Source organism: Sceloporus occidentalis, unplaced genomic scaffold, assembly GCF_023333645.1.
Source record: "Sceloporus occidentalis isolate IW3139 unplaced genomic scaffold, rSceOcc1.0.p SCAF_6, whole genome shotgun sequence".
NCBI lineage: Eukaryota > Metazoa > Chordata > Lepidosauria > Squamata > Phrynosomatidae > Sceloporus > Sceloporus occidentalis.
The window spans coordinates 106366265-106386607 of NW_028316986.1; the positions used below are offsets into that span (position 1 = coordinate 106366265).

The following is a 20343-nucleotide window of genomic DNA, read 5'->3' on the forward strand; positions in this document are numbered from 1 at the left end:
CACAGGACTGATTAAAGCCCACAGCCATGATTGCATTCTACACTCACTAATCACCGTAAGGGAATTCTAATCAGTAGCTAAAGAACTTTTAACTGGAGTCATTATGTTTTAGTCCTTAATTTTCAAAGCTATAATCCTAACAGTTGGTCTACATTTAGAGTCCTTCTATGCCCATATTTTATCTGGCAGTGTTAAAAGTCTAATGGCCTACTCTCTAAAGCACCCAAAGCTAGCCGGAAAGTGTAGCTAATTCCAGGTAATTCCAAGGGAATTATTCAATACAATAACATAAAGACTGTGATTTATTAACCTATTCAATTTTAATGTTAAAAATTAGCCAGCTACTCAAATTATTATGTATGGGTTTATGTATTTATGTATCACAAATGATAAACACAATTATACTCTGAAAATATAATTAAGGTAAAAAGTCAGACTTCTCTCTCTCTCAATCTCTCTCTCTCAATCACACACACATTACCATAAAAGAAAAATAAATTTAGCTCTGAAACTTTTTATCTTAGTCCATGGGGAAAGAAACAGAAAATGTATGAATGGGATAATCCTAATACTCTTTAAAGTAATACATCTACTAAACAATCACAGTTGGTGCATGTAACCAGCATAAATTGAATGTGTAAACCTGTACTCAAATTTCACATTTCAAAAGTTCTGGGAGATTAGTATACAATAATAAGTACAGGAAGAAATGCCACATTCCTCTTCTTCCATTCATAGAGAGCAGGGTGCAGAAATGCCCTGCACAGACTTCAGCATAAAATGTCATCCGGCATACTGCCACTGTACTGGAAAGCTACGAGGCTCCAAAGATTGGCAAGCCCTGGCCATTCAGACCTTAATCTGAAGCATCCAACAATTCAGTCCTCCTCACACCATAGCAGATAGTCATGCTCTATCCCAGGCTGCTGGATAGTGTCAACTGTGAGGAGGCTCATGTTTACCAGACATGACCTCATACATTACTCCTGACACAGTAAAGTCCCACTTGTTGGAAGACTTGCAGTGTGCAGAGAATGCAGAGGATGTTTTCCCCAGCTTTTCAAGCAACCATGAAGCCTTAATTTATCCGGCCATGGTAGAAACAGCTAGAACAGCTGGTTCTCAATTATGCTGGATTGCAGTAGTAGGGAGTCCAGGCTTTACAATAATTTAGGTAACAACAGTGAATCATTCTGTTGAATTCAAAGATATAGCCGTATTAATCTGAAGAATCAGTATGCAGAAAGATCTTATAGCACCTTTGAGACTTACTGAAAGAAAGAAGTTGGCAGCTGTCAACTTCTTTCTTTCAGTTAGTCTCAAAGGTGCTGCAGGATCTCTCTACACAATCTTTCTGTTGAGTTTGTCTTTGCATGAAAAATTTTAGGAAACAGTAACATTTGTCAAAGGCCCAAAACAGATGGGCCAAAAGCACTGGCTTCCAGCTGATCCAGGGGTGTGGCATTCAGTCAAATTTTATTGCTTTTGGCCAATGGCCTTTGCATAAAATAGTATCACAAAAACAACAAAATACATACATATCATATTTGCAACATCTGTGGTTATACAGCAATTTATGATTTATAAAACTGAACATTTGGAAAAAATTAAGATAACTATATATAGCTAGTATAAAATTATTAAATATAATCATCACCTTTACAACTTATGGCTATTTCTGCTATCTTTTTCTTCCTAATTTTTTTTTGGCTGCTAGGGCATACAAAGCTATTCTCCAGGTCACATATTTGTCCAAATCCACTAGGTAGTAAAAACCCCCCACTTCTTGTGGACTCTAGCAAGGGCTAGTTTCAATTAAAGGTATCACAAATCGCTCCCTGGGTTCACTATATAGTGGACAAAACAATATGTAGTGGACAAGGTTCTCTAATTCTGGGTGTGGCATTCAGATAATGCACACTCCCAGATTGGGCCGAACGTGCGCTGCGGCTGCCTGTGGCAGTCTAAACCTGGCTGCAAAAGGAGCACAAAAAAGTGCTCCTTGTTGACTGTTCGTTGTGGACCATGGCAGCAGCTGACCTTGGGATTGCAACGTCTGGTCACCGCAGTCCTGTGCTGCTCAGGGTGCATTGGTGGCTGGAGCAGTCAAAGGCCGCTCCAAGCCATGAATCTGCTTGAGGCCAAAGTTTGACTAATGGGTCGACTGGATTTCAGTGGTATCAAAACAATGATCAATTACAGAAATTTTAAATGCATAGATATAGCCATGTTAGTCTTGAAAATCAGTATACAAAGGGATGTTGTAGCACCTTTGAGACTAACTGAAAGAAAGAAAATAGGAGCATGGGGAGGAAGTGGGCTCAAGGCTACAAAAGCTTGTGCCCCCAGCTTCTTTCTTTCAGTTAGTCTCAAAGGTAATACAAGAATTTTTTTAAGTCAATCAAAATTATAGTGTTTTAGATTTGGAGGACCATAATAAGAAATGTGAATGTTCTGTTCTCCTGTACTATTATCTTGGAGCACTGGAGGAGGGCAAACGTTGTCCCCATCTTCAAAAAGGGGAATAAAGAGGATCCAAACAATTATCGGCTAGTTAGTCTGACATCGATACCAGGAAAGATTCTGGAGCAGATCATTAAAAAGAGAGTCTGTGAACATCTAGAAAGCAATTCCATAATCACAAAAAGTCAACATGGGTTTCAGAGAAACAAATCATGCCAGACAAATCTGATCTCTTTCTTTGATAAAATTACTAGCTTGGTAGATGAAGGGAATGCTGTGGATATAGTATATCTTGATTTCAGTAAGGCCTTTGACAGGGTTCCCCATGACATTCTTGCAAACAAGCTAGTAAAATGTGGGGTAGACAAGGCAACTGTTACGTGGATTTGTAATTGGTTGACTGGACAAACCCAAAGGGTGCTCAACAATGGCACCTTTTCATCCTGGAGAGAAGTGACCAGTGGGGTCCCACAGGGGTCTGTCCTTGGCCCAGTACTGTTCAACATCTTTATCAATGACTTGGAGGAAAAAATTGGGGGAATACTTATCAAATTTGCAGATGACACCAAATTAGGAGGAATAGCTAATACTCCAGAGGACAGGATCAAAATTCAAAATGACCTAATAGACTAGTAAGCTGGGCCACAGCTAACAAAATGAACTTCAACAGGGAGAAATGTAAGGTACTGCACTTAGGGCGACAAAATGAAATGCACAGATATAGGATGGGGGACACCTGGCTTAAGGAGACAACATGTGAAAGGGATTTAGGAGTCCAAGTAGACCACAAGTTGAACATGAGTCAACAGTGTGATGCGGCAGCTAACAAGGCCAATGTGATTTTAGGCTGCCTCAATAGAAGTATAGTGTCTAGATCAAGAGAAGTAATAGTGCCACTATATTCTGCTCTGGTCAGGCCTCACCTGGAATATTGTGTCCAGTTCTGGGCGCCACAATTCAAAAAGGACATTGAGAAAATGGAGCGTGTCCAAAGGAGAGTGACTAAAATGGTGAATGGTCTGGAAACCATGCCCTACGAGGAACGATTTAGGGAGCTGGGGATGTTTAGCCTGGAGAAAAGAAGGTTAAGGGGTGATATGATAGCTCTGTTTAAATATCTGAAGGGATGTCATATTGAGGAGGGAGCCAGCTTGTTTTCTGCTGCTCCAGAGACTAGGACCCGGAGCAATGGATGCAAGCTGCAGGAAAAGAGATTCCACCTCAACATTAGGAGGAACTTCCTGACAGTAAGGGCTGTTCAACAGTGGAACACACTTCCTTGGAGTGTAGTGGAGTCTCCCTCCTCGGAGGTCTTCAAACGGAGGCTGAATGGCCATCTGTCGGGGATGCTTTGATTTGGATTTCCTGCATGGCAGGGGGTTGGACAGGATGGCCCTTGTGGTCTCTTCCAACTCTATGTTTCTATGATTCTATGATTCACTACATCCTATATAAGCTAATGTGCCCAAGTAAAATGGGAGATCAGATTTGGCATACAAAAAACATTCACTCACTCTCTCACTCTCCCAATACAGGCCCTAAGGTGACTTAGAACAATTCTAAAATAAGAGCCCTCAATGAAAAACCCAAGGAAATAGTGGATAAAAATATTAGAATTAATATAGCACTTTAAACAACCAATTCTTTGGAACAGCACGCGTTATCTTTGAATGATTTTACCTGATCTGGCAAATGATTGAGAGCTGCTCCAGCCATATTATCACCAAGAGCTAAATGTTCAACACTAGCTAGCAAATAGCATCCAGGGCCAGTTGGTTGTTAAAGAACAAAACTATTCTTCTGCTGCTGTTGTTTAGTTCATTGGAAACAGCTCTGGGGATGTATGCAAAAGGATCTTTTATAGACCGAGTCTCCCTTATCTAAAATTTTTGGGACTAGAAGTGTTAGAAGAATACCTGTATTTGCATATATGTACATATTGAGTTCTTTTGGAGGTGGGACCCAAGTCTAAACACAAAATTCATTTATAGACACCTTATACGCATAACTTGAAGGTAATTTTATACAATATTTTTTTGTGCATGAACTATCAGGAAGCAAGGACATGACTATCGCAGCCACCCATGAAAAAAGTTTTGGTTTTCTGAATATTTCAGATTTTGGATTTCCAGATAAGGAAGACTCAGCCTGTAGCACCTTTGAGACTAACTGTGTGAAAGAAGTTGGTAACATAAGTTTTTGTAGCTTTGGGCATGGTTCACTGTGGAAAAGCAAATTACAATTAAATTGAGAAGGAAAATGATTACCCAAGCCACTCTACTCTTTCTTGCCATGCCACCCTCATTATGGTTCCTGAGTTCTGTGCTTTCACCCACTTGTAACAAGCTGGGTTGGATCCAGCTGGAAAAACCTCCCAGGGACAGAAAGGCTTTGTTCATCATCAGGAGGCTTTTGATCCACTGGAGCTTTTCCACTGACTAAATGAAGGAGGAACAATCTTCAGTAATTCTGCCCTCCTCTTGCAGCCCCTTATGGGCCATGAAAGACTTCTCCAGGTGGTTAGAAAACCTTTCAGAGCTGGAGAGGTGGCACATGGGACAGCAGAAGGGGGGGGGGGGCTCCTCCAAGCAGAAGCATTTTGAATGAAACTGTTGGAAGATGCTCCCATGGGTGGCATAAAACTTCTTATCCAACCCATTCCATCCCCCCATCCCCCCCCCATTTCTCTTCTAGGCCCAATTAAATGGTACCCAGTTCTGATTTGTCTTTGGATCCCAATACTTTGCTTGCCTCTATTGTATTTTAATTTTTTAATGTACTTCCCTATCAGACTCGGAGAATGCCTCTTATTTCTTCACTTTGAAAACTAGCCTGTCTTTGGATCCTGACATATAAGCACAGTCACCTCTCAGTTCAAAAGATGATTGCTTTGTGCCAAGTTAGTGCACAGTCTGAGTTATAGGTTAAAAGCCTCTTGTAATCAAATAAAGAAATTGATTATTGGTTTATTGGATAACTTAAGTCACAGAAAAGGGATTGGACATTTTGCTCTGTATACAACAAACAATAGGAGAGTGTTCATACTGTATTATGTTGTTCCCTCTTTATGAAAATGACCTTCTGAAGACAGTGATGGATATGATTAAGCTAGGATAACAGGGGTAGGGCCTGCTAAAAACAAAGAACTTTGCCTTCACATATGAATGAAGACTTATATAACAAAACAGAAAAAAGAGGAATCATCTAGCATTTTTGCAAAATAAAAAAAAAACTTAGTCAAACTATTGTTCAGTATGCACTTAGTCTTTGTCTTCATGTTCAGATGTTGTTCAAACAGCAGACTTAAAAGAAAATAATGTCAATGAATCCTCCCAAGCACTATACATGACCTCTGGGGTAATTAGCAATCATTGAAAAGCAACAAGACTAAAATGTTCTATTCTTTATTACTGTCAGCTCTTATCTTGATCAGCATTTTAATAAAGATGGTTCGTTCCTAAGACAGTTCCATGAATCAGTCATAATTACATCCTGACATGCAGTGAATAGTAAAGCAATACTAAATATCACTTCATCAACCTTTCTAACCTTTATGCAAGTATTAACAGTAAATAATTTTTACACAATCCAACAACAGGAAATCTGCATATATCTTAGCTTTGTAGAGACTCTACCCTAAGTGAATTTCCTGTGACCTACACCAGCAAAACACAATTGGGCATAATTATTCAAGCTCCTGAGATATTCAGGTGTTGCTTTTCTCAGAGTGTACAACTTCAAGTACAAAAGGCTACTTGTTTTGCATAATAAACCCCCAAAGGGTTAAATGAATCACTTATTTTCTTTCCCCAAGCATATCCTTGTAGCTGCAGAGATTTATAGCATGGCAGGGTGATGGTGAAAAACTGAGAGTGACATGCCTTTACATCAAAAGTTAAAAGTCTACATTTTCAAATATAAAATTTTGAATCTCAAAAGATAAATGTATGTTAACATCTGAAGTTGTTAGATCCGATCCTATAGCTGAAGAAATAAAATGTACACAGTAATTTCCCCCCATAATCACAGCCTGAAAAATGTCTCTTTTGAATTAATTGTTTTAGCTTTACTCAATATTTTTAAAGGTTCCCAAACTATCAGAACTATTGATTTGTTCCCTGCATTTATTAAAAAATATTACAGATACATATAAGAGAACTGTTCCTTTCCTGGAGAGTTATCATTCTCATTAATCTCAGGTGGAATAATATATTTAGTTTTCACCTTCAAGAAATATGCTGTTTTAGTCTCTTAATTGTAACTGAATACTTCATATGTGTTTCTACATCGTTCATAGTTGTAGCTACAGATTTCAACAGCCCTTAATGGGAAGTTCTGTCTGCAAAAACTATCTGCCTAAAATAAAGTTAAATCTAAGTAGAAGATGCCTGCTTTTTCCAAAATCTCTTCAATTATTTCCCATTTCCATGTAGAAGCCAATACCTTGGTATTTGATTAAATACTCTACATTTATCCCCAAAAGTAAGTTTGTGTGTGTGTGCATTCCTCACTTAAAGAATATGTACACAACTGATAATAACTCTAGAGTTATGCAAATAACTAAGCAATGTAAGACTTTCTGCCAGACAGAAGTGGCTATATTTCACAATAGGCCAAATGTCTTAAATAAACTAAATTATTTTAAATTCCACACAGAATGAAATTTTCTCACTGTCTCCTTTCTTTAACATCTGATTTGTGTGACTTTACCCAATATTAGCTGCCGGCTGTTGTCAAAGTTCCACACAGGGAAGGGGGGAAAAGGAAAAGAAACCAGACTTCTCAGAATAACAGTAATTTTAAAATGTGATTAAGCAAAAGCTAAGGATGGCTTATGTCTAACTCTTATGAGGTCCATCCACTACCTCATTATCAACCGCTGAAAACTTCTGCTGCATTTTGTTTCAAGAGAATCCAAAAGTCCTTGCTGTAAAGCAGACTGGGGGGTGCAGAGTCCATTCAGTCTTTCTGTATCACAACCATTATGTAAGAAGTATAAAACACTGCCTTTATGCTGCCAAGCCACAATGACTCCTCTCACATCAAAGCAGTTTCGCCACTTGGGTCTTTTTCTTCCAAATTTATTCAAGCCAAGGGCAGGGAGACAACAATTCATACACGCTAATTACACCTAATTATCTATTCCTCCCCCCACCCCAACTTTCGGCCAGCCTTACTTGCTATTTGGGTTTCTCACAACCTCCTCTTGCCCTGTCCATCCAGCTCAACAGTAAGTCTTTGAAGAAAACAGTTGTGGCTTTTTAGAATATTCACAATGTAAGGTTCAACTCAAATTAAACTATTCCCATTATCAGTTTTGACACGTCTTATGTGTTAAATATGAAGGTCTTTTGCTTAATTTGGCAAATTCCTAACATCTCTGCATGAAGAGAATTGCTGGTAACACCCTCTCCTACAGGAGCTTCTCCTCACGCTTTCTTTTCATGATCTAAATGAAATGTTTATTGGATTAAAGTTCTTCTCTGCAGACCTTCATGGTGGCCTGTGACAAAGCACTTACAAGCTTTATTAATTGGCTTGGACTTTTTGGATTCGAAGATGAAGGAAGCAAGGGAAAGACCTTATTTTACATTATATCACAAGCAAAGAAAACTGCCATGCTAATTAAATGAATGAATCCCAATTTATGAAAAATACATTATTACGTATCTGTCACAAAATCTGAATCATTTCTTTGAATGAAATAGTTAATTTGCTAAAGCAGTGAAGAACAGAACCATTATCATTAAGATCAAGCTGGAAGAGACTGTAAGAGTCACCTACATTTTTTCCCCTATTAGATCAATCCTCCCCCCACCCAAAAAAAGGACTGCTATGAAATATTTGGGAAAAAATATGAAATCTCAATCTCCTTGCTATTTAAAAGGATTTGATTTGTACCAAATGTTAAAATCCTACTAATTTTTGAACATTTGATTTTACTTGTTTCAAAAGACACAAAACAACCTGCTATTGACTCACATACCAGTAGACGTGCAAGAAGATGTGAATATTAACAGTTGCAATTTGGGGTATCAAATGTAGGAGCTTATGAGTGCCAATGCTTACTTGAGACTCAGTCACATTAAAACATCTATAAAGTACAATACAAACTCTGTCCTAGCATTATATTACTGAGTGTACGTTTGCACATGCATACAGGCTCCCTTTTTCTAATGCTAAACACAGTTATTCACGATTGAACTGTATTGTAAATCCTCAAAGTAATCCATTTAATTAATACAGGAAAAAAGAGAAAGAGAGAGCCTACAACTTGCACAGCTTTGGAAAGAAAGAGTCTTCTATTTAGGACTTGCTTGGGTACTTACTAAGAAGGGAAACAAAAGGCCTAACATCTTCAGTAATGAAAAAGTCAATTGATAAGTGAAGACATCACAATATCAAAGACTTAATCCCAGCAATTCTGACTCAGGTGACAGCTCAGTGGAGGTCAGGGTGCTGACACTGACCACAAAAGCAAGTTTCAACTATTCAGTGTATTGAAAGCTACTAGGCTATCGCAGCATTAGAATGGAACTAACTGACAAATCAATTTAATCACCAAGATGACTTTTTTTCCCCAAAGAAATTGTCAACTGACAAATCTGTGGGCTCCTAACACAGGTGGCCTGACAAAAGCAGAACATATAATCAAAGACAATTTATATCTTCAGAGTGGTGTAAAAATGTGCACATTTATCCCCTTTAAATGCTTTAAATTTGCTTGGTTGTGAGCATTTGGTCCCCTAGCTCCAATACAGTAGTGGATGGCAGTTGAATATTCTTAATAATGGCAATTCATTTGTGGCTAAAATAAATGAACATTTAGGCATGGTTAAAGACAATAAAGCTATTTTAAACAACTTAATAACACAATCCCATTCAGATTTACTTAGAAGAAAGTTCCACTAAAGTTATACAAAGCTAATTTACACAGAAATGTTCAGTTGTATGTGCAGCCATAAATGTTAAGAAGTACTATAGGAATCTCAGTAACTGACATATTCATTCATATGAAATTAAGTTATTGTGTCTGCAAAAAAAGCACAAAATTAATCAAAAGTACTTTGAGGGATCAGGGCAGGGTGTTTTGGACCCCACACATAGAAGCAGAAAACACAAAACGCAAACTCAGGCTTAGCACAGAGAAAGTTAAACAGAGAATGTTTACTTTTCACTAAAATAATTCAGACGTGTGCATATGTCCCTCTTGATTTCTGTGGCACTAAAGTGATTAAATGTTTGTGAAATGGAAATTTACATTGCTTTCATGGATTTTGAACTTCCACAGTGAATGCATTTACCTTTGATTTATTTTAAAGTAGGCTGTCTATATTATTTTAAAACTTGACCTCATTCATGTAATACTGATTTTATGAGAGCAATAGCTAGCAAAACACTTCATACAACTCATTTTAAAGGGGAAAATTAAATATATTAAAGAATGGACTGTGTTCACTATATATTCTTTGTTTGGTCTATTTTGTACTGACCACAAACAGGTTTAGCTATTTAGATTATTTCAAATATAAGCTAATTGACACCCATTCCACTGAAGCTAAAACAGCAAGTGAGTGTGTGTTATTCTGGAATGTCAGATCTAAAGAAGCTCTTTCTCATATTTTGCACAATTAAAATTTTGGTAAATTATAAAATACTAGGTTACTATAAAGAAGGGCTTCTCAGACTATCTGATGAGGTGACTGGCAATTTTTTCTACTGTGCCAGAGCCCAGTACCATTGGCTACAACTGTCTCTTCCTTCCCTGAAGATTCACTAGGGACCAACAGCTGAAGGCTTCTGTATTGGTAGAAGTCCCTGGACCACCATTTTGAGTAGAACTGCTATAAAAGTAATAAACAATCAGAATATTGGAACCAAGTGCAAATGCTATACATCAATCCATACATGAATCAATACTTCTTCATGTGAGATTAACTCTGAATAATTAATTAGTTTCCAAGGGCTAAATCCAAATGTTATTTCTAACTGGTGTAGTTTCACTGAATTAATGAGATTACCTAAATGCTGACTTGCCAAGTTTGTGACTCAGTTAGATTTAGCCTCAAATGGGCTTAAACTGGGATCCTATGCAAGTTTGAATGAAATGAATTGGGTTAAGCAGCTGTAGTGTCTGCTGGACTTCATATTCTCTAACTATTTCCTATGCCCTTTTAAAGTGTAAATAGTCATGAAAACTGGCAACCCACAGCCAATCTATACATCAATGAACCCCTCTCTAGGTAAGATTAAGAGCCAACTCTGAATAATAATTTGCAGAATTTTTGTTTAGTGATTGTACACAAACACTGAGGATTCGTGAAAATTGCTGACATAAAAATAACTTTATTATGTTTAAATGTCAGGTTTATGGTACACATAATCCTGTAATTATGGGAATAGTGGTGGTGGCAAAAATCTCATAGCTGTTTGTATTTCTAAAAGAGAAAAACAGAAATACATTGACTATGGGCATTGCTCTTCTGGACTCCCTTCAGGATTATCATTGCCCTCAAAAAGATGAAGTGTGCAATTAGCTAACAGAATGAAAACTTCTTTCTATTCTGATAATAAGTTTCTCTTACTCCATTACTCTGAAATTTGACAAAAAAAGTAAACATTCTAAATGCATAAATATTACTGATAAAAAACCAAATATGAATCCCTGCCATCACCTCCTCAACTAGATCAATGCATAGAATATTAATAAACATTTTTCCTAGAAATATAAACAATTTTATTTTTTTGCAATGAAAATGTCAATAAGCAAGAACAAAGCTCAGAGCCCTTAAGAAGCATGTCTTCCCTTACCTTCAACACACCAATGAATGGAACAAAGTTAGCTCTTTGGAGTCCATTTTTATAGAGATCTGAAAGAAAACACACTAGTATTATCTTTGCCAAGTTCTTTCACTAAGATTGTCTTTTGGTATTATACCAAGGCCATAGGGTTGGGGCTACTTTTTGGATTTGTGAAATGCTTGTCGGCTTTACTTTTTTTTGGAGAGGGGTTAGTTGGTAAGGGGAGGTCTTTTACCTGTTAAAGTTCAAACCAACCAAAAAGCTATATAAATGTACAACAAATTAAAAATTAGCTGGAATTAAAAAACAATTCTCCCTTATTACTAATTTCATGAAAATTCTTCCTTACTCATTAAAAATAAAACCCACCACAAATATTTATTATTAAATTTAAATTTATAATATCTAGATGTACTAAAAGTGACTTTAATTAATATGACACTATTGATCTTGAACTAAAAAAACCTAAATTGCCTACTATTTTAACTATGATGTTGCATGTTCCCAATTGACTACAGCACATGCACTTCCTTTTCTCACTGGCTGTAGTGCATTTATTTGTGAGTTTTAAAACAAAAACAAAATATTCTGGGGAGCACTGGGGGCCAAAAAGGTGGGTGGGCAGAACTACATGCACTGCAATTTAACTGTCTTTATATTATACAAAACAAGAAATAAAGGAATGAATATTTTAGTCTGTTATGGCACTTTCTTGAGCTCTCACAAAATATATCAAAAAAGGTATCCAAACAAAAGTTAGATTAGAACCTCAGGAAATACAAGTGAATTGAACAAGCAAGATAAGCTATCTCAACAACTATCGTAACTTACACCTACTCTCTATTCACTCCCTGTTCCCTGTTCTCAGTTGTTGTGGATAGACACAAAATGTCTGCTTTTGTTTTGAATTGACACAGTTTAGTATGTTTCCAAATACAGGAAAACTATGATTAACCGTACACCTGGTGAAAATGAGCCAGGTTCAAAAACAATGGCATAGATGAAGCTACCCTCTATTTTTATGGACTCAGAGGTTAGAACAATCTCCATCTGGTTTTTTTTTTTTTAATGGAAGCAGAAATTTCAATTTTTCTCCCTGTTGGCTGGCCAGGAGAGGAGAGATCATACAAAGGAGAGGCTAGGATAGTCCTGAACTAGCCCACAGAATCAGGTCTCCAGCAAAATCACCAGCATAAGCAATATTCAACATTCAATACAATACATCACAGTGGGACAGGTGTTTTTGTAAGACAAAATAATTGGAAGTTACTACTGCCACACAATCCTAAATATTGTTGCTAATTGCCGTTGTCAGGTTTGTCTGGACAAGTGAAACTGAAGCTGTGGAAGGCTTTTATTTTTACCAATATTATATAGCTAGATACCATGTTCCTATTCATCTGCAAATGAATCCATCATTTAATAAGAGAAATAAATATTACAGACAAAACAATAAAGGGAGAAAATAATTTTTAAAAGAATTACACCATGAACAAGAATTTTGAGTAATCTGATTGGCATACTGGAATCTGGAACACAAATTAAGTTCTGGAATTTGTAAAAAGCAGTTTTGGGCTACAACTTCCAGAATCTCTCAGCCAATATAGGCAGTGGCCATGTTGGCTAGGGGATTCTGAGTGTTTTCATCCAAAAAAGAAACTTTTCCAACCTTTCTGTGTGGAACTAGATCACTGAAATGCACAAACCTAAAATAACCAACTGTTACTAAAAATGAAGTATGATGCTTTAATTCTGGAGTTATTAAATATCTATTCCATTTTATTCCATTGCCCCTAATATCTGAATAATTGCTGAATTTAACAAGGATTGTAATTCATAACCAGGCAAATCAGTTACTGTGGTTTCCAAACATATTGGTGAACTACACAATAAAGTATGTTGGGTCCTCTTCTTACTTTTTTGGACAAGTATTCTGTTTCATCTGCAGATATGAACCTTATGCAACAATAAGATGTATAATGTATTAAAAGAGCATTTGTTTGTTTGTTTTTTAAAGAGGAGCCCTGGTGGCACAGTGGTTAAGTGCCTGTACTGTAGGCGCTCACTCACAAACCATAAAGTTGCGAGTTCAATACCAGCAAAAGGGCTCAAGCTCAACTCAGGCTTGCATCCTTCCGAAGTCACTAAAATGAGTATCCAGCTTGTTTGGAGCAATTAGCTTACACTTTGTAAACTGCTTAGGGAGTGTTTAAGTGCACTGATAAGCAGTATAGAAATATACTTGCTATTGCTATTCAAGTGTTACTCAGGTCTGAATGAACACACAAGCAGTGAAACATCTAGTCTCACCCCCTTCAACTTTGCTTTCCCTGCAGAAAGTGACAGATCTGAAGAAGTGCTTGTTTATGCAGACTGATAGAAATGTCTGCATCTCAGATAATCCACATGAGGGAAATAATGGTGGAGCAGCCACAGCTAGGTACTCTCTTGCTGTCATGTTGATTCAAATCTGGTATGTAATTCCTGAGTAAGGCTGGGACGGAACATTTGGTTAGCAGAAACTGATTATTATCTTCTTATCTTCTTTATCATCTGCAATTATACTTTAAAGTTCAGGTGAGTTGCAATTCCCGTTATCCCAATTTACAACACTTCAAATTACATTTCTGCAAATGCAAGTAAATAAATTAAAGTCTCACCCACAAGGCTTAGTTCTCCCAGTTCAACTGTGCAGTTGAGTGAAGGAGGAGAGCAAAAAAGGAGAGGCAAAAGAATGTGGAAGGTTAGGTGAGGTGAGGTGAGAGAGCAAGGCTGTTTGGATTTTTGGCATGGAATTTTAAGCTGTAAGAAAGGGTGACTGAATTGGTTTTCTTTTACCTGCTAGGTTGGGGGAGACGGAGAAAACGTCTGCAGTCTTGGAGCTACTGGAGTTAACTTCTAAGCAGGAAGATTCCTTTGCCAGCTTAGAAAGGGAAGTGTGAGAGGGAAGAAGAAACTCAAATATTTCCTTTGCCTGTTTAGAAGGGAAGCATGATGGTGAGGAAGAAACTGGAGTTTTTGGAGTCATTGGAATCTTGGGTTTATCGCACAACAAAATATATTGCATGGCTTTTGTCCCCAAAACAGCCATCCGGGTAAAGCCTTGCTCCAATACAGGTCCCTGAACTTGCTTCGGCGGCCATTTTTCAAAGTTGGAAAGCTCTGATCTTTGATCAAAGCTGGAAAGCTCCTGACTTTGAAAAATGGCCACCAAAACGAGTTCAGGGACCAGTATTGGAGCCGGAGATGGTGGTTCTGGTGACAAAAGCCATGCGATAACACCAGGGGGTAGTCTAATTTTGGCTTGAATTCAGGAGCAGTAAGTCACTTTATTTAGCTGAGTACTAATCCCCTTGGAATTTTTGCATGGCTCAAAGGGGTTTCCTCTGCTTGCTTAGGTGGGGATGAACTGGGGTCTGCTTTCCTCACTTAGTAAGCTTGCTGGAGAGGCCACAGCAAGATATGTGCAGCATCTCTCTCTCCTGATGTGCTTTCTTCACCTAGGAAGGCTGCTGGAGAAGGCACAGCAGAGAAGCAAAGTTCTCCATCTGTTTCTTTGGAAGGGAACTGTTGGCTAATGACCAGACAGCACCCCTTGGGTTCAGCAATTGTTTCCTTTTCTTTCTTCTGGAGAGCATCTGTACATTTCTCAAGTCTGGCAAGGTAAACACTAATATTTTATCTATTACACACCTTTAAAACTCATGACACACCTTTTAATGATATTTTAACGTTGGCAATTTAATAAAAAAAAATAATGAAAAAGGCTCATGACAAGTTGAGTAAAATCACTAACTATAGCTATTTCAGCTCTGTCAAAACACATCACCCTGTTCTCTAACGATTTCCTGTGAAACTGGCTCCCCCAATGTACATCAGCTTCAATTTACTTTATGAGGAAGAACACAACCCCAATGTAAATCAAGACCTACCTGTATACTCTGTCCCATAGATAACAGTACATGGAATGGTGTTCACAATGACATCTCTCACATTGTGGAATACTCCTTTACTGAAAATATAACAGCACTCTGTCCCAATAGGGTTTTACAACTATAAAACACACTTAGGTGGGCTGGCTTGTAGAGTTAGAGTTAACGCTAAAGGGAATTAGATATTAGCATGATGTACTATGCTCAGACTTCACTAATTTTTATCATCCATATTAAGCTCTTGAAGTTAGAGAGCATAAACATAGCAATAGAAATAGTATTAGAATGGAGGCCTTACATACAAATGATTTGTTACCAACCTATTTTCATATTTCTCTGTCCCTCTACCTGTGTGTGCCTGTTTGTCAGTGTCTCTTGTATCTAAATTTTCTCTCTAATTTGGGAGGCAAAAGATGAATAATTATGATGGGTAACTTCCCTACATTATATCTACTCACCATTTCTTCACGAGATGCCAACACTTGCTAAATATAATCACTATTAAATATGTCCACTAAAATTCCATGCTATGAGACATCTACTGTATGGGGAGGTGAGAGAGGGAGATGGAAGGAAAATTCATCAGAAATCAAAGCCAGAACAATTTAAAGAGGTTTCAAAACTGAGCACTGATACAAATTTAACTGCATATTCCAAACAGAAGCTACTGTATACCAGTTTCAATAAATGTTAGTAAGTATTGTAACATGTCACTTTTAAAAAATTGCTCAGTAAAAAAAATAGATGGAATTTATATGAAAACATAAGATCATTCTAATAGTCAATTCACTTTGCTAATGGTAAGAGTAGGAGTAGGAATATGGAGTAACAAAATATATTTGTTACTCCTTATTCTTATTATTATATTGTACATTTAAATTTTAAATTTTTAAATTTTGTTTTAGGTAATATGAATTTGTTAGTCTGTTAAAGTTAATTTTGAGAAATATTTTTATTGAGGAGGATAATAGGAGTAGAAGTAACATTAAGAAAAAAATATCTTACTCCGCAGTTGGACAAGGAGTAACCCCAAAATCACCACTACTCCGCAGCCCTGTTATATACTCATGAATAAATCTAGAAATTTTAGACAAAATATTGACCTAAAAAAACTGAGTTGACTTATCAATGGGTCAATATAAGTACTGTACTTTAACTCTTATATAAAAAAGGAAATATCCCCTGATGAAAGGCAAGTGTATTCTGTCTTGGAAGCCCTGACCCCTCTCTACTCTCATCCATCCTCAGTGTGAGCAAAACAGTAGTGCCTTCTGGAATTTTGTACATTCTTGGGCACTGTTTTCCTTTGCTTCATCCTTTAGATCCTTTATTACATGCCCCCTAATTTTTACCCTTGATTTATTCACAGGTCATATTAAAATCCATATTTGGGCCCCAAAATCTGCCCTTGACTTACACATGAAATCAACTTATAGTCAAATATATACTGTAAGTTTTTTTTACAGAAAAGGAAAGATGTAACTCAATGAGTAGGCAACAAATTACATTTTAAAAATACTGAAATAATAATGAAGCTGAATTCCCTGGTAAACGCAATGAAAAACAATAACAACAAATTACTTTTCCCATGACCCACATGGAGAACAGAAGTATGGGCCAGATGTTCCAGCCCAGTTTTCCTCTCAGCCTTCTATTTGGGAAAGAGAAGCTAGTAGTAGTAGCCAGAGGCATAAATGTACAGTCACAAAATGCAAACTGTATTCACTAGTCTGCATGTGAGATTCCTGGAAAAATAATGACCCAATATCTGTCCGCTTCTTCCTCAATCAACCTTTACCAAGAATCTAAATAAACAAAGCCAGCACCTGATGCATTCCAGTTAAGTCTATGGATGTTTAATCTGGAGAAGATGGTTGAAGATATGAAGCCTGATCAACCTATGGGCCCGTACAGACAGGCCAAAATAAAGCTGCTTCAGGTCAATCTGGAGGTATGCTGTTTAAATGATGCATGTGTCCTAAAAGGTTGGAAGCCACGCCAAAGCCATGCTCCAGTCTTAAGGAGCCCTATGTTAAAACTGCCAAGACTATAATATGAGGGTCTAGACACCAGTATGTGGGGGTGGGGGAGGCACATTTGCTGATGCCTGTGAAAATTTACAAAGCCTTTGCACTTTTCGTTTTTGAATTTTTCCTAAGAGAAAAATTATGCAAGTGTTCAAGACAGGCAGGACTGGGGATTCAAAAGAGGGTTTTGAGGGGATCAAGTTGCTATATCAGCTCAAAACCAGTAATGGCAAAAAAAAAAAAGAAAGAAAGAAAAAGGAAAAGAGTTATCCAAGACTTTCCCTGAATATGCACATGAGCCCCAAAGATTCTGTAACTCTTGCCGAAAACAATTACCACAGACAACAGGTACCACCCCTTCCAGATATCAAACACCTAAAGGCTTTACTTAAATGACCCAATGGTGCGTTACAGACTGCCAGTTTGGGGTGGTCTGTAACCGACCCTTTCCCCGCTGGATTGGGGCCTCAGCTGCCACAATGGCAGCCTCCAAGGCCCCGATCCGCCGCTTTCCAGGCCGCAGGGAAACTGCAAAAGGCCACTTCCCCGCGGCCTGGAAAGGGGTGTCCTTGGGGCTTCAAGCTCCAAGGACACCCGGGGAGGAGGAGAAAGGGGCCGCTTGGCCCCTTTCTCCTCTGCATCGCTGACACAGCCATGTAAAGGCTGCACCCAGCGATGCAAAACTGGAAGGAGCTCCGAAACAGAGCTCCTTCCGGGACTGCAGAAAGGGCGCCCTAGGTGCCCTTGCGTGGCGGTGCGGTCGTGACATAGTCATGGTGGCACCCGTGTGCATAGGGCGCTACCATTTTGTACAGACTCGGTCCGTACTAGGGTTAGGGGCGTCAAGAAGTGACGCTCCTTCCTAACCCTAGTACGGACCCAGTCCATACTTTTATGCCCATTTGTAACAGGCCAAGGTTTTTGTAAATAATATAGCAGGCCTATTTAAGTGTTGTCATTGTTAACTAATGAAATTAAGGATCTGAAGGGAAGATTTAATTTCTTTTTTAAAACTACTATGCTTGGATGTTCATTGTTCTACACTTCCTTGGAAAATGCTCTTCTGCAGCTTCAATATGAAGTATGCTTACAAGACCACACTTCTCTCTGATCGTGTAAATATCTCTACTCTGGGTGTGACTTATTCTGTCAATTACCTTACTTTGACTAGAGTGGAACCATCTGAATTTTGACTTAAATCTTCTCTGGTTCTTGGACCCCTCATTAGTAGTTTGGCAGTTTTTAATCCCTTCTCCTTACTGCTCCTAGGTAGTTACTGACTGATGTGACAATGGGTGGTTGGTGTGGTGGTGGGCAGAGAGACAAGAAACTCTTGCCATCAATGAGACTGAACCTTCCCCTACCTCCTTAGCATTTCAATGTTCAGATGCTTCCTGGAGCTATTGCTGTGCCTTACAACTCTAGGTTTGGGCAGTGTTCAGGAATGCTTTTCATTAATGCCACCTGATGGGAAGGATGGACCCATTTTCAGGCTGCTAAGAATTATTCATGCCTTCCTAACCTCAGAGTGAGACTTACTGGAATGCTGCATTTATATAAAGCTGCATTCTTTTCAACACAGAAACTTTAGTTGGCACAGAAACTGGCAGCATGCCTCTTGGCAGGTCTGGACTGTTGGGAGCAGGTTATGCTAATTTTTCAGTTATCTATCCTGACTCTCTATTTCCTTCAGAGCATTTCAGTGTTTATGTCTACAACACTTAGCAGTTTAAGTCCAATTAAAAGAACACGCCCATTTTCTGAAACCTGTAAGAACATCTATTCTCAGCAAAGATATCTTTTGCACATGCTGCCAACTGATCAAATATATACAAGCTGTTAATGACTGCCCCCAAATTGTGCACATCTTTTCCCATGAAGACATGGAATAGCTCAAAAGCTGAGCATTTTCACCAAAGTGTTGCCAATCCATTTCTCCCTCTTGTACTAACTTTTGAAAGTGGTGCTTAAGACAGTAATACAGTGGGGATAGTTACTATGGGATAAGCTTTGTATGTTTTTTTTTAAAAATGTATTTAAAATGGACTTAATCCTGATTTAATTCTAAAAGGACCTTGACAAACTGTAAAGCTGAGTCAAAACTAACAAAATGAAAATAATTTTTAAAAGAATAAACGTAAGAGCCGGCATGGTGAGTTGTCTGAGCATGGGACTATAACTATGACTCTGGAGACTAAGGTTTGAATCCTTGCTCATCCATGGAAACCCACCAGGTGACCTTGGGTAAGTTGCACTCTCTTGGCCTTAGAAGAAGGCAAGGCAAACCTCATCTGAACAAATTCTGCTATGAAAACTCCATGATAAGGTCACAATAAGTTGGAATTGAATTGAGAGCACACAACAACTACATCGAAGCAGGAAAAATTAAATGCAGAAACACAGCATGAGTGGCACCTAGTTTGAAATCAGTTAATTAGAAAAGGATCTAGGTCTTAGCAGACCACAAGATAAACATGAGGAAACAGTATGATGTGGCCGCCGAAAAAGCCAATGCACTTCTTGGCTGCATTAACAAGAATATATGTCCAGATCAAGAAATGTAGCAGTATCATTCTATTCTGCTTTGATCAAATTTAACAGGAAACACCCTGTCCAGTTCTGAGAAGTACAGCGACAAGCTGGAATATGTCCGAAGGAGAGTGCCCAAGATGACCCAATTTCTGGAAGCCAAATCCTATGAAGCACATCTTAGGGAGTTAAATATGTTTAACTTGGAGAAGAGAAGATGCTGATCTCTAAATATCTGAAGCAACATCATAGAGATGGAGAATGTTTTTTCCTGCTGTTCTAGAGAGTAGAACACAAACCAATGGATTCAACATACAAGAAAAGAGATTCCACTTAAACATTAGGAAGAACTTACTTAATGTAAGAGTACTGTATATACTTGTCTATAAGTCTAAAAATGCATGCCGAAAAATTGATCCCAAAATCCTAGGTCAACTTATTTATGGTTCAGGATGGTAATGTGATAGCAGCTCTTTCAGATTTCCTTATACAGTTTCTTTCTGTCCTGAGACACGCAGATAGAGTCCTTGGTGATTGATGTTTGTTTAACAGTTCCTACTCCCACCTGGCACTTCGCTGTCTTGGGAGTG

The 20343-nt window shown here is 38.1% G+C and overlaps 1 protein-coding gene across 3 annotated transcripts in view; it reads right to left on the minus strand.

Annotated features, from left to right (window-relative positions):
- Positions 1-20343, minus strand: part of AFG1L (AFG1 like ATPase) — an 80601-nt gene that overhangs the window by 33438 nt on the left and 26820 nt on the right. For all 3 annotated transcript variants that reach the window (XM_089530622.1, XM_089530625.1, XM_089530623.1), the window contains one exon: positions 11275-11333. In XM_089530622.1, coding sequence (XP_089386748.1) covers positions 11275-11333 — 59 coding nt within the window. The remainder of the gene's footprint in view (positions 1-11274; positions 11334-20343) is intronic.